Raw genomic sequence first — 14,259 nt, 5'->3', positions numbered from 1 at the left:
TGCAGACATTGTTCCGAAAAGAAAAAATAAATAAAGTAAAAAAGGAAGTTACTTCAGACCACCTGGCCTGTTTCAGCCCCTACAATCCCGCCTGCTTCCAAATTGGCCCCGGCTTTCCCAACTGCCTTGTTAGTAGTGCCCGGCAGGGATTGCTCGGCCCATCTCTTAGCCATCTGGGCCCGCGGCTCTAATTTGATGGTTGCCCGCTCCTGACTTAGGGAAAAAAGGATCCAGGAAAATTCGGCTCCAATTGTAAGCTTTATCCCGATAACATTACATGCCTACTGTGTGCAAGGCACTGTAATTTTTAGCTTGTTAGTTTGATTCAGAGGCAGAATTTTCCAACAGCCAGAGGGGTTAAATGCCTAGGATCCTGTCGAATTCTCAAGGTAGGAATATGCCAAACCAAATGCTGCACAATAGTTTTCTGGAACACTGAGATAGGGTGTTTCAGGGAGGCTGCATGACTAATCAAGAGAGCAAGAAGCCTTCATGCTTTCCAGTAATTTTATTTTATGAAAACACCCTCCCCTCCCATTTTTATGACACCGTTATATTTTTGCCAAATTCGGCCTCCCTCCCAGCAAGCTCTAATGCATACCCAAAAGAGCTGTTGGACCCCTCGTGAGGCTATTTACACCCTTCCCTCCCCCAAAACTGTTTCCATCCCAGATTCAGTCTGTCTTAATACTCTTGGGAAATTTCTTCTCTGGGGGACAGTACCGGGCACCATAATTCCTTGGCCTTTGCTCAGAAGGTACTATCCCAGGGAATCAAAGAAGAGAGGCAGCCCTAGATGTAGAGAGGGGCCTTTGTGTATTCAGCCAGAGCACAAAGGCTCCAGGGCCTGCAGCTTTGGTTTGCCTCAAGAAAGTGAAATTGGAGTTTGTGGAGGAGAGTAGAACTAGGAAGCTTATTGGTGAGCTCAGGATTCTTCATCCATGACATCTAGAATGTTGCTCAGAAGAACTTTGAAAGTGGGACGTTCATCTGCTTTCTAAAACCAAAGAAAAAGTAAAGTATTATAATGAGTTAAAATCCAGAATTCAAGGGAAATGCAATGAGTGTGCAGCAAATGTTTATTAAGTATATACTATCTGCCCAGAAATATATCCTGTCAAGACAGAGAAAAAAGAGAAAAGAAATAGTAGCACTCTATAAAATACTCGTGCACTTTCCATTGGGTTATTAATGTGATGAGGTCAATTTGCAAATCAAACTAACATAGTGATTAAAACAGGGAAAATTCATTACATAATTATACACCAGTGCATTATTATTTTGCATCCTCAACTGAAAAAAAATGGTTATCAAATTTAAGTGGTTGACAGAACTAAAATCCTATAACCTTTGGTAATTTTTAGTTGGGTTTCAAACACTGTTTCTATTATCTCATAGTCAAACGTAATAAGGAATTTTAACATTTCAAAACCATGGACTGCATCACTGGGTAGGGATCCTGAGCACCTGAGACTTACTGTCTTGTCTAGACTATTGTCATGGTCCACAAGCCCCTGAGGTATTTAGTGATTCCGGGCATAGTCATACCACAAAGGTCTCAATTCATCAAAACCAAAATGCCATCAATTTCTTGTTCCTATGAATCAGTGGTTCTCAAACCTAGCTGAGTATCAGAATTTCCTGGGAAGTTTAAAAAGATATTTTTGATTTCCACTCCAGATATACCTCATCAGAATTTCTGCAGATAAGGCCCAGTCATCTGTACTTTTAAGAGTTCTCCAGGGATTCTGATGTGCATCCAGTTTGGAGACTACCACTTTAAACAGGCTGTAGGGAAAGTGCCTCTCTGAAACAGTTAACTAACAGAGTGAGGGTATCCTAGTTGGGAGGGAGCATAGACAGTCACCCTTAATCCTGCATGGCACAGGAGATAGAAGGGAAATGTCTTCAAGAGGTTCTCCCTACTTTCTTTGTGACCCAAGTCATTTGTTGAAGGAAAACTTGCCATGCTCTGATCCAGATCCCCAATTTTCACCCCACCAAGAGGGCTCTAGATCAGTGATGGCAAACCTTTTGAGCTCGGCGTGTCAGCATTTTGAAAAACCCTAACTTAACTCTGGTGCTGTGTCACATATAAAAATTTTTTGATATTTGCAACCATAGTAAAACAAAGATTTATATTTTTGATATTTATTTTATATATTTAAATGCCATTTAACAAAGAAAAATCAACCAAAAAAATGAGTTCGCGTGTCACCTCTGACACGCGTGTCATAGGTTCGCCATCACTGCTCTAGATTCACATATGTGCTTGTTGGACACTGTCTGTCCTTCTCTGTTTCTAGTAGGGCAGAACTAAGAGGTTTTGGTCGCCAAATTAAGGTTGCCAAGGATCTACTGAAAAGTGGAGAAGGCACCTCTGGAAGAACCAAAGGTGAGAGCAGCAAAGCATTTTAGTAATAACGGGACAGGCCCTTTATTTTCAAAACTAGTGGCCCTATGCACAAAATTTGTGCAGGGGAGAGGGTTCCCTCAGCCCAGCCTGTACCCTTTCCAATCGGGGAACCCTTGGGGGACATCAATCTTGCAATCTGGGACCGCTGGCTCTTAACTGCTCATCTGCCTGCCTGCCTGATTGCCCCTAACCCAGCCGTGGGCAAACTACGGCCCGTGGGCCGGATGCGGCCCGTTTGAAATGAATAAAACTAAAAAAAAAAAAAGACCGTACCCTTTTATGTAATGATGTTTACTTTGAATTTATATTAGTTCACACAAACACTCCATCCATGCTTTTGTTCTGGCCCTCCTGTCCAGTTTAAGAACCCATTGTGGCCCTCGAGTCAAAAAGTTTGCCCACCCCTGCCCTAACCCCTCTGCTGCCTGCCTTATCGCCCCTAACATCTCTGCCTGACTGCCCCTAACTACTTCTGCCTGCCTGCCTGATCGCCCCTAACTGCTCTCCCTTGCCGGCCTGATCTCGCCCCCAACTGCCCTCCCCTGCCAGCCTGATCTCACCCCCAACTGCCCTCCCCTGCCAGGCTGATCTAGCCCCCAATGGCCCTCCCTTGCCGGCCTGATCTCACCCCCAACTGCCCTCTCCTGCTGGCCTGATCAGCACTAATGGCCTCTGCCTTGGCCCTCACCACCATGGCTTTGTCCGGAAAGAAGTCTGATGTCCAGAAGATGGCCAGTCGACCCAGTCTAATTAGCATATTACCCTTTTAGTAGTATAGATAGATTATATAGGATAGGGTTGCTTAAATGGGGGGGGAGCCTTTTTCAGCAGGAGATGCTCTTGGCAGACAAAAATATATAACCCCTATATCTGGACTGATAGCCAGCCGTATGTACTATACTGCCAAACTGGTCATTAAAATATCGAACCACTTTCTTACACCTTACACCAAACAGCTGTTGCCCTTAAAACCCCTCCTCAGCGTCCACCTTAGGTTCTGCCTTCACAGTTCACCCAGATTAGGTTCTGATTGGTCGGTTTCTATGCCAGTCAGTGTCCAAAGCTCCACCTCCTAGGCAGCCTTTGGTTCCTCGCACTTCACCCAGATTAGGTTCTGATTGGTTGGTTTCTATGCTCGTCAGTGTCAAAAGCTCCACCTCCTAGGCAGCCATTGGCTCCTCACAGTTCATCCAGATTTGGTCCTGCTTGGTCAGTTTCTATGCCAGTCAGTGTCTCCAGGTCTATCAAAGGGCCTGATCAGAGAGCGAGGCTGATCAGCAGCCCCAGCGGAGGCCTGAGAGACAGAGAGGTGTGGCTGCTGGCCAGGCCCTGAGAGAAAGAGAGAGGCAAGGGCTGATCAACAGCTGCCACAGAGGCTACGGATCAGACCCTGCTTCTCTCTCCAGGCCTCTCTTCGGGCCCGATCTGCAGCCCCCTCGGCATTCAGTGCTGGGTTGCAGCGCCTGCAGCAGCGTCAGTCAGTGCTGAGTCGCCATGATAACCCAGCACTAACTGCAGGACTGACTTCCAGTAGGTTGAGCCTTCAGTCATATTGGATGTTACGGACCCTGGGTTTTTATATATTAGGATACCACATGCCCCATAATGTACCATATTTTTTAAAAAGAGCACTACCTGTTTTAGTTCCCTTTGGGGTCATTGAGTCTTTATTTTTAAAATCTCACTTAGGACCACAGCCAGAAAAGGTTGGCAGTAAAGTAAAAGAAAGAACCAATGACTCCCAAGGGAATAAACACAAATTTTAATGACTTTTTAAAAATGCCCATACATTTGTCTGAGTGCCTTTGACTGCTTGTGTATACTAGGTGACATGGCCTCACCCCCTTTCCCTAAAGCTGAGTTGGTACTGGAGTCTGCAAATAATACTCTAGTGAGGATTGGAGTGGCCTGGGAAAGCCTCTGGCTATCAAAGGATTAGGGTGCTGGCTGGGGTTCTAGAATGTATGTAGCTCCATGCAGCCAGGGAGAGTGGGGACTGGGTGCCTGGCTGGCTAAATGATAAAGTAGATTCAGGGAAATAATTTAAGAGGTCCCAGTAAAACACTTACCTCATGCCAGCAGCTGTACATGATGGTATATACCCTTTCTGAAGCTAGATGAGGCCTGTAGAGACGTAAGCCTTGGGCAATATGTTCAGCAGTTTCACTGTTAGTAAATCTCTCATATGGCATCTTCCCCAGAGAGTAAATTTCCCACATCAAAACCCCTAGAAATTGAAAAAAAAATGTAGTCATTTTTCAGTCTTTTCAGGTAGCCGGGATCCTACACTTCCTAGATTAACCTCAAAGATTAGATTCAGTTGATTTGCCCCTCTGTGCGTTTTGTGTTTTGTCCAAACTTCCACTATAGTACTGACTACACTGGAGGTTAATTAGGGTTGCAGTGGACCATTAGGTCCTTCAGGAGAGAGACAGCATCTTTTTTGTCTTTGTGGTTATAGGGTCTGGCACAGTCCCTAGTACATAATCAGTATTCAGAAGCTGTCGAATACTGAATGAATTGTTTGTTCCCCTCAATATTTTGTAAGTTCTAAGTAGGCAGGGATTGTGTCTAGTTTACTGGTTTTATACCCAGAAATGCTGTGGGGCCAGACATAGTAAGCACTCCCTAAGGATTAGATGAACGAAAGCAAGAACAAATAATCTCTGTACAGTTTGCAAAGTGTCAGTTTCCCCATTGTATTTATAATCTTAATCACTCACCAAAAGCCCAAATGTCAGATTTGCTGCTGAACTTGCTGTACATAAGGACTTCTGGTGGAGACCACCGGACTGGAAATTTGGAGCCTACTGAGCTTGTGTATTCATCATCCAGAACATACCTGCAAAGAATTCAGGACTTGTTAGTGTTAGGATTTGGAGAGTTTGGCATTTACTTATGTTTTCTTGGCACAGTAACAAGAGTTGCACACATACATGCCCATAGGCCATCCAGTGTCTTCTACAAATGTTATTTTTAACATGTTCCTGTTCTCATATCTGATTTAGCTTTCCTGATTGACAATATAGTTACAGCAAGGATGAAATGAAATAAGATCTAATAAGTACTCCCTTTCTCTTCTCTATCCCTTTCCTTTATCTTTTCTTCTCCTTCCCTTCCATCTATTCTGCAGTTGCCAGTGGGACTTAGACTGATTAAGAAAAGAAAGCCTTGACCGGTTTTCTTCAGTGGTTAGTCAGCCCACGGACAGAAGGGTCCAGGGTTCGATTTCAGTCAAGGGCACCTACCTCCGTTGCAGGCTCAATGCCCAGCCCCCAGTCAGGGCACATGCGGGAGGCAACCAATTGATGTGTCTTTCTCACATCAATGTTTCTTTCTCTCTGTCTCTCGCCCTCTCCTCCATTCTCTCTAAAAAAAATCAATGGAAAAAAATATTCTTGGATGAGGATTAACAAAAAAAAGAAAAGTAAGGAAGGAAGGAAGGGAGAGAGAAAGAAAGAAAGAAAGAAGAAAGAGAGAGAGAGAGAGAGAGAAAGAGAGAGAGAGAAAAGATGGAGTAGAGTCAACAGGATTAACAGATCAAGATAAGGTATTGGAAAAATTTAATTAAAAAAAGAGGAGGGAGCCTGGCCAGCATGGCTCAGTGGTTTGATTCCCTGTCAGGGCATATGCCCAGGTTTTGAGCTTGATCCCGGGAGGCACGTGGGGCATGCACTGATCGATGATTCTCTCTCATCATTGATGTTTCTATATCTCCCTTCCTCTCTGAAATCAATAAAGATATTTTTTAAAGGGAAGGAAATAGAAGAAAGGGATATAACAGTAAAACAAAAGAATGAAAGAAGTGACAAATCATTCAGAGAAAGAAAAAGTGTAGAAAGATGTTGGAAAAGACTAGAATGAGAAAAAAAGAAAGGGAAAAGATTGAAAACTATGATGTCTCCTCATATTTGTACTGTGCTATTTTTACTTTTAGAGAGAAAGATGAAAGAGGCACCCTCACCTGGACAGGCCGAAGTCAGATACTTTAACAACTCCTTGATCATTTACCAAACAGTTTCGAGCCGCCTGCAGTACAACAGATAGCAGTGAGAATCCATCCCTGGCATACAGGTTAAAGGCATAAAAGCTTCTTCCCACCAGGAGAGTGAAGCAAAGGCAGCCTCATCTCCTTCAACTAGAGACACCTTTCCACCTAACAGGAGTTAGTTGATGCTACTGAGAAACATTTATGCATTTTCACCACATGTAAAGTGACCTGTTTCATAAGTGAAACACTGAGCACATGCAGAATGATTTCATTGACATTGGCAATTCCACAACATCCCTCCTTGAACTGAAATGCTGTGAGAATTAAGGGAGAACAGAAGGCAAGTGCTTTGTTTTCTACTTTTCTGCCAGTGGGACTAGGGCCCTTTGAGCCTTGACTTGGCTGAAATTGATGGGGGCACAAACTCATGCCTCCAGAGGCCATGCAGGCAAACTGATAGAGTGAAGTGGGTGGATAAAGATTGTAAGAAAGTGGAGAGCATACGGCTTGTCTAAAGGAGGCAGCTGCTCCTCAGCTCCAGCATAGCCTGTGAGATTGTGGACCTGGTGTTACAAGATGGTCTAGACTTTCTAGAGAAGCTGGAAATTCAGTTTTTTAAAAAATATGAAATGTATATTTTTAAGTGTTTGCTATATATAACATTTTTTAAATAACATGCACTCGCAGGCCCCCAGTTTGTGACTCTGATGTAAGCAAATGATGACTCTGTGTCAGGAGCAGTTCCTTTGGGAAGCAGGGTTGCTCTTCTACTCCTGAAGGACCCCACCGTTTCCTTGGCATGGTACAGGGCTGGCAGTAAGTGACTGCTCTATTTCCCACCATGGCAGAACTCATGGTATTGAGGCTGGAGATCCTTGACAGGCTGACCACTGGGGCAGAGGCTCACCTAACTTTCAGTGTTTTCTAGATAAAACTGAAATGATAGCTTCAGCAACCCTCCTCATCCATGTACGATATGTCTTTCTCTGCTACTTCCACCCCCTCAGCCCTTGATCCCAGGCTAATCCTTCTGAGGTCCCACCAGGTCTCTGTGAAGGAATTGCTTTGACTCCAGGTATTCCATGGCTTCGCAGACATCCTTGCACATCTCCAGCAGCTGCTGATTCTGGAAGTGGTGGCGCATCTCCCTCAGGTAGTTCAGGAGGCAGCCATTGGCCATGTACTCAGTGATGATAAAGATGGGGCGCTGTTTGGTGCAGACACCGTACAACTGCACCAGCTTCTCATGGGAAAGATTCCTACAGGAGAGGCAATGAACCAGTCTTCCCCTTCTGGCTCTGCATACCAGTCAGAAAAGGGCTGGAGTAGAAAGGGGTTGGCCTGGGATTAGAGTGTCAGATAAGGGACCACAATAGCAAGTTGAATTTCCTCCTTCCCACCCTTAATCCCAATAGTACCTAATATGTGAGAGTGAGCAGGGACTTGGGACTCACCAATAGAACAGGAAACAAATCGAGGAATCAATGAACACTAAGGCTAAATCAAAATCAGTCTTCCTCTTGAAAGTTTTATATTCCACAACCATTCGAAATGCTACTGAGATGGTAAGCACCCATGATCAACACTAATTTCAACCAATATCTAAGGCAGATAAATGATTACCTTAGAAGTTAGGACTCCTACCAATCAAAGGTTTACCTCAGTCCCTGTTCCAAATCTCTCACTAAAAGTCACCTTAAACCACAATGGATTGTCCTGGTAATTCCTAGACTCCAGCAACTGGATTGAGAGTTGAGTTTGGGCTGTAACTCACATCATGACTTTGGCTTCTTCAATGAACTCATCCTCAGACATGGAGCCTTCTTTGATCATCTTGATGGCCACATCATACTGGCCTCTCCATTTCCCATACTTCACTACCCCAAATTGTCCAGTCCCCAGCTCCTTCAAGAAGGTCAGGTCCTTTGGATCAATTTCCCATGATCCTATAAAAACAAAGCCTTAGTGTGAGTCTTTGGGAGTCGTGTACATATAATTCCTACAATAAATAAGAATTCCTGCTGGAAATAGAAATAGGCAAGCAGTAAAAGGGAAATTCTCAGGGGTACTAATCCACCTTTGCTCAGGTAAATCTCAGGGACAAGAGATTACTGGTTGGAGGAATCTTGGAATTTTAGATGCAAGTCAGCTATAAGGGAAGAAGATAGACTAGAGGTCTTAAAACCCTTTATGTTTATGATTATGTGGGGTTTTTTTACCACAATTTAAAAAATAATCACTTTATGAATTTATATTTTTGCAGTCCCACTTTGAGCCACCAGAGGGGGTAAATCATTAAATAACTTGTTTAGCTCTGTCTTAACCTTCCTTGAGGCAGCTGGTGCAGAACAGTGTGTTGCAAGAACACTCATGAGGCAAGGTCTTTTTTCGTTGTTGTTGTTGTTAATCCTCACCAGAGGATATTTTTGCCACTGCTTTTCAGAGAGGGTGGAAGGGAGGGAGGGTGGGGGGGGAGAGAGGTGGGGGAGAGGGAGAGAGGGATAGAGAAACATTTATGTGAGAGAGACACATTGACTGGTTGCCTCCTGTATGCGCCCTGTATGGGCCAGGGGTCAAACCTGCAACCCAGGTACATGCCCTTGGCTGGGAATCAAACCCAGGACCCTTTGGTGCTTGGGCCAACACTCTAACCACTGAGACACATTGGTTAAGGCAAGGCAAGGTCTAATTGGGTTGGCCAAAGGTAGTCCTTGCAACTGGCTAGTCCACCCTACCCTAAAAAAATAAACAGTTACCGTAGCCCAGGCCTGCAGTAGAAGGTGCATTCTTGTTTTGTTGAGACACTGGATATTTGAGCCTAGATATGAGTCCTGAAACATACAGAGGGCATCATGTTCTTGGTACAGTGTAGGGGTGAGATACCTGACACACCCTCACTTAAAACCTCACACTTCCGATGTTCATCTTTCTAGTACATTTTGAATCCCAGAAGATCTTCATGAACCCAACATTTTCTGGAAGTTATTCCTCCCATAAAAAAGTTTTTAGGTACAAAAAATAGAAATACTAATTAAAATGCACTACCCAATTAAATATATCCCCACCTCCCAGCTCAGGCTTAACTCACATTCTATCTTCTCCATGAAGCTTTTTCCCTTACCAACTTTTCAGTTTTTAGAATGTCTACACTACAGTAGATCCTCAAATAACGTTTTCATTATAATGTTGATGAGCTGCCATAGGAACTTAACACTTGTTTATATCAATTAGACTATGTTAAAATTGGTTTTGTTATACATCATTTTGCTTAAAGTCCCAGAACCTATTGGTGATATTAAGTAAGAACTTACTGTACTTACAAGCCATTTTCTGATGTTTTCTAACTTTATATTCTTTGAGTGCAAGGACCTTTGTTAATAATTTTCTGCATTTTTCCTCTAGTACTGAGGAAATTGCTAAGTACACAGTAGTAACTCAATGAATACTTGCTGATTGATTAATCATCAGTCTCTTCTATGTTTTTCCTTAGCACTGAGCATAAATCACCAAATAAGAAGCCAGTCCCTATGGGTATAAGGTCTGTCTTTGACTACCTCTTTAGTTGACCACCACCGAGCATCACAGGGGTTGACTTTCACAGCTAATTGCACTGACTGCCCTGTGAGGCTTATTCATCCCCTCATCACCTTGTTCTGAATTACTTCTTCTGGGGCTTGGCACACCCTTCTTTGGTGTCCCTGGTACTCACCTGCAGAGTTATGCTGATGGTAGTTAATAAGCTCAGGGATGGTGCTGAAAAGGTGCTTCTCAGCCAGGTAATATTGGCTCTGAGGTGTGGAACACACAACATAATGGCGTATCACCCCTTGAGGGTCCCTAAGAAGTAGATTCTAAGTCAGCAACTTGGGAACATGCAGGACCCAAGAAGTGAAGTGAGATGAGTTTTGAGTTTAAGGGACAGAGGAAATACGAGGGGCACACCATTAAGGAGCTATTGGGTGGGCACCCCTGTCCTTTGTCCCCAGGGCCTTGGAAGAGTAGCACTCACCCTGTAGATTTAGCAAATACAGACACAGTATATTTTCCAGCTTTGCTGGAGTCTCTGACAATGAAACCTCCTTCCTTCCCCTGAAACAACAACAACAAAAAGCTTACTCTAAGGAGGAAGTGGTGCTCACATCTGCATCCAAAACCTGGGAGAAAATAGAACAACCCCTGCTTTCAATGCCAAGTTCCATGATTCACCTGCAGCCTCGTTGCTTTTGATACTGAAGAGTATAATTGGGACCCGATAAAAATGATGGTCTTGACACTGCCTTGCCTACTGGGCAGCAGCAAGCCCTCAATTCAGGATCCTCACGTTTTGTGCAAGGAGGATGCCATTTACTTGTGGTCACACACTTACCTCTTGCTTTAGCAGTTCTTCAGCTTGACTCCGAGTCATGTGTTTGGAATACCACCTGTAAAGGGAGAGTGCTTGAGTGGCTCCTAGACCATGGTGTAATTGATTCCAAGGTTAGAGTGTCCGTCCTAGTGATTCAGTCAATCCACTCAACCCCTATTTTTACTGAGTGCCTATCATATGCAAAGCACAACTGCATCACTTTCTCAAAACCCAGTTGGTACTAAAAATTCATGGAAATGGAGAGTAGAGGACAAAGGCAGGTGACAGAGGGTTGCAGGGAAGGGATCAGGGACAGGGCACTCAAGGACAATCTATTTCTATGATTAAGGAGAAAGGATAATGGCAGAAGTTTGACATTTTCACCCTTTCAAATGTGTCCTATCAGACTGTCAACTCTTAGAGTGTGGTTCTTTTGGATTTTTGGGGGTGTGGTGATCTCCCCACCTCTCATAAGCAGATAGTATTTGTGGCGAAGGTAAGACATAGGCACTAACTTGGGGTGGTGGCATCATTTGACCTAGTTAGCAGTGATTTTAATGAGTATCTTAAAACCAAAGCTTTGTTGAAACTTCAAAAACATATATACTATATTCTATTCCTCCTGGAAGATTGCTCGCTGGAATTATAAGCATACTCACTCATACATTTCTATGGAGTCTTCTGCTTCAGTGACATAGTTACTAGGGATGTAGCCTTCCTGCCTGTAGAGGAGACATTGTGGTAGATAATCCAGCATTTCCATTCCCCGGGGAAGAAACAGATTCATAGGCCCATACCCCTGAGACCAATCTCAAATGGAGGTATATAAACCATACCCCTCCCTCAAAGAGGATCATGTAACAGATGCATGGTTTGGCTAGTGAAATGTGTGGCTTCTGCACATGTGGCATCAATTATTTGTGCACTACAATATTTGGGCCAGAACCTACAGGCTCAGAGAGGTGGTCACATATAGAGCTTCACTCTGGGAAGCACTTGGAGGGGCAGCCTATTCACCTTGATGTGGGAAGAACAATTTCTGATTGGAATACTGAGTAGGGAAATTATGTTGCACGTGTGTGAAGTGGGTGGTCACAAGGCTCAGGAAGGGCTGGCATGAACTCACCCATTTTTATTTTCTTTTTTTGGACTCACCCATTTTTATCTCGTGCTCGCCACCAGGGTAAGTTGCTTTCTTCCAGGATAAAATATTCATCACCCTTCCGTAGCTGTAGGTCATTTGCATTCATTGGCATGTAGTCATAAAGGGCCACAACCTTTTTCAGTTCACTTGTGGAAACTGGTGCTGCTGTTGGCTCAGGGGGCAGTGGCTTTTTCAAGATCTGTGTAGGTAGGAGAAAAAAGTAGGGTGGTTTGGCTAGACATTAAATACTCTCTTCTCTCCCAACTCTCTGGTTTACTAGAAACACTATTCTAATCCAAATCAGGCATAGTAAAACAGTTTATTCAGCATCCATTTTTAAGCACTTATGCAGAGGTTCTAAGCTTGGAGTGCACATCAGAATCATGTAGGGAACATTTATTTAACAACCCTGACACCCAGACAGTTTCCCAGACCAATTACATCAAAATCTTTGGGGATGGGACCCAGATGTCAGTACTTTTAAAGCTTCTGGATAAAAACCATGTGCAGACACAATCAGGAAACCTATTTGGCACAGAGGGTAGGTACATGGATCTACTAAGTGGCTTTGAGTCTCAGTTTCCTTGTTTGTAAATGAGCATAATAATTTATGCCCTGCTTTATTGTGCTTCACAGATATTGTGTGTTTTTTGTTTTGTTTTTGTTTGTTTGTTTTAGAAATTGACAACCCTCCACTGTCAAAAGATTATGGCTCGGTTTATTTCAGTGATTTGGAACCAAACCCACAATATCTCTAAAGTATGCCTGTATATGAAGAAGAGCTTTCTAGACCTCAAAAAGTAACCAAATATCAAGTTTGAAGTAATATGTTAGTGATAGGATGAAGGTATTGTGTGTTCACTATTAAATTCTTTTAACTTTATGTTTGAAAATACTTTTATTTTTAAAAATCAGGATCTGTTTTGTTTTAAACAGGTGATTGGATTAAATGGTTGCCAAGGGCTTCTGAATAGCCCTCTATCTTTCCACTGAAGGGGAAGTCCTAATTAGAAGGACAAATTCCCTGTCTTAGAAAGGATATCAATTAACAGTACCAAGTCCCAGAAAAATTCTAAGACTCTGGTGTGTTTTCTGTGGTAATTGTAAGTTTCTATTTGAGCAATAGCAGCACCCAATTTTCCTATATACCTGGTCCTCCTCAGGTGTGGGAGGAAGAGGCTTTTTTGTCTTCCGGTGAGAACTCCCAGATTTTAAGCCTGCAAAATAAGATACCAGTGATGATACAGAATGCATATTAGGAAATGGCCTGGAGACTGGTTTGGCCAGGGACTTTGCCCTCTCTTCTCTGCAGTGCCTTTAGGCAAGTTAGAAAAAGTCTGGGTGGATACAGCCCCATGGCAGGTTGCACAGCTTGGAGAACAGAGCACTAGCTGGATTTCAGCACCCACCCTCTCCCAGGCCCCTTTGTGCAATGGCCAAAATGTACAAACCTGGGTTTGATAGACCCTTGAAAGAGTGTATGATAGAGTCAAAGGAGGGAGAAATGATATTGATCAGATCTCTTACTTCCATTCCTGTTTTCCAAAATTTGGCAGCCCATAGCATTTTTGGCTGTCTGAGAGCAGCAGAGATACTGCCCGTCAATCCAGAAGCAAGGGTGGTATTTCTGTACCAGATCACTGTTATACCGGATTACTGTAACAGGAGAGAAGAGAGAGAAAGATCACATCTGACATGCAGGAGAATCAACCATTTGCATGTTTTCCTCTTCAATTAAGCTTAGTGGTGAGCTTCAAACAACTGCCCCTTCATCAGCCACCCTGGAGAGAAGCAGACAGCAAGGCCAGTTGGCTCCCATGCCCAGCCCCAGAGAGGTCCTGTGCAGTTCTCTTCAGTGGTCAGTCATGATAACTATCTCCTGACCAGCATGATAAGAATATCTGATGTCTCCAAAGCCCAAGAACAAAAATATGTTATCTGTGTTTTCCCATGTGGCCATTATAATCTTCTTGTAAGGCAGCTGTTGATTACGATGTGTTTTTTTTCCAGATAAGGGACACAATTTGTCCAAGCCAAACTCTCACTTCAGCTTTCAATATACCAATGCCCCAGCTCCCTGAGTCGATACATCTCTAAATATATTTTAGAGATATTTGCCTTAGTGAGAACTTCTGCACCAGGCTTTCTGGGTTCATATTCTAATCAACAGAGTGAGCTTAGGGGAAAATTAAGGTGATTCTGCCTCTAGATTTTATCTAGAATAAACATGGTTTTAATCTTCCTAGGGCCACCAATGTGGGTTGAGCTCATTGCAGGAGATGAATGCTGGAGCTCTATTTCTGTTCTAGGGTTGTGAGGATCAGAAGATCTCCCCGAAGCTAAAGTATTTTGCAAAGAATAGA

General features: G+C 43.4%; 1 protein-coding gene across 1 annotated transcript in view; it reads right to left on the bottom strand.

The window, feature by feature from the left end:
- Positions 1-494: 494 nt before the first annotated feature.
- Positions 495-14,259, bottom strand: part of BTK (Bruton agammaglobulinemia tyrosine kinase) — a 33,234-nt gene continuing 19,469 nt past the window's right edge. Inside the window, exons 6-19 of the mRNA XM_005869882.2 lie at positions 13,424-13,552; positions 13,046-13,113; positions 11,908-12,095; positions 11,412-11,474; positions 10,774-10,828; positions 10,417-10,496; positions 10,117-10,244; positions 9,164-9,238; positions 8,182-8,353; positions 7,450-7,666; positions 6,381-6,445; positions 5,140-5,258; positions 4,486-4,643; positions 495-997 (exon numbers count right to left, since the gene is read on the bottom strand). Of these exons, the coding sequence (XP_005869944.1) occupies positions 926-997; positions 4,486-4,643; positions 5,140-5,258; positions 6,381-6,445; positions 7,450-7,666; positions 8,182-8,353; positions 9,164-9,238; positions 10,117-10,244; positions 10,417-10,496; positions 10,774-10,828; positions 11,412-11,474; positions 11,908-12,095; positions 13,046-13,113; positions 13,424-13,552 (1,589 nt within the window). The 3' untranslated portion in view covers positions 495-925. The remainder of the gene's footprint in view (positions 998-4,485; positions 4,644-5,139; positions 5,259-6,380; positions 6,446-7,449; positions 7,667-8,181; positions 8,354-9,163; positions 9,239-10,116; positions 10,245-10,416; positions 10,497-10,773; positions 10,829-11,411; positions 11,475-11,907; positions 12,096-13,045; positions 13,114-13,423; positions 13,553-14,259) is intronic.

This window comes from Myotis brandtii, unplaced genomic scaffold, assembly GCF_000412655.1.
Source record: "Myotis brandtii unplaced genomic scaffold, ASM41265v1 scaffold305, whole genome shotgun sequence".
In the NCBI taxonomy this organism is placed as follows: Eukaryota; Metazoa; Chordata; class Mammalia; order Chiroptera; family Vespertilionidae; genus Myotis; species Myotis brandtii.
This window is presented reverse-complemented; position numbering and strand designations above follow the sequence as displayed.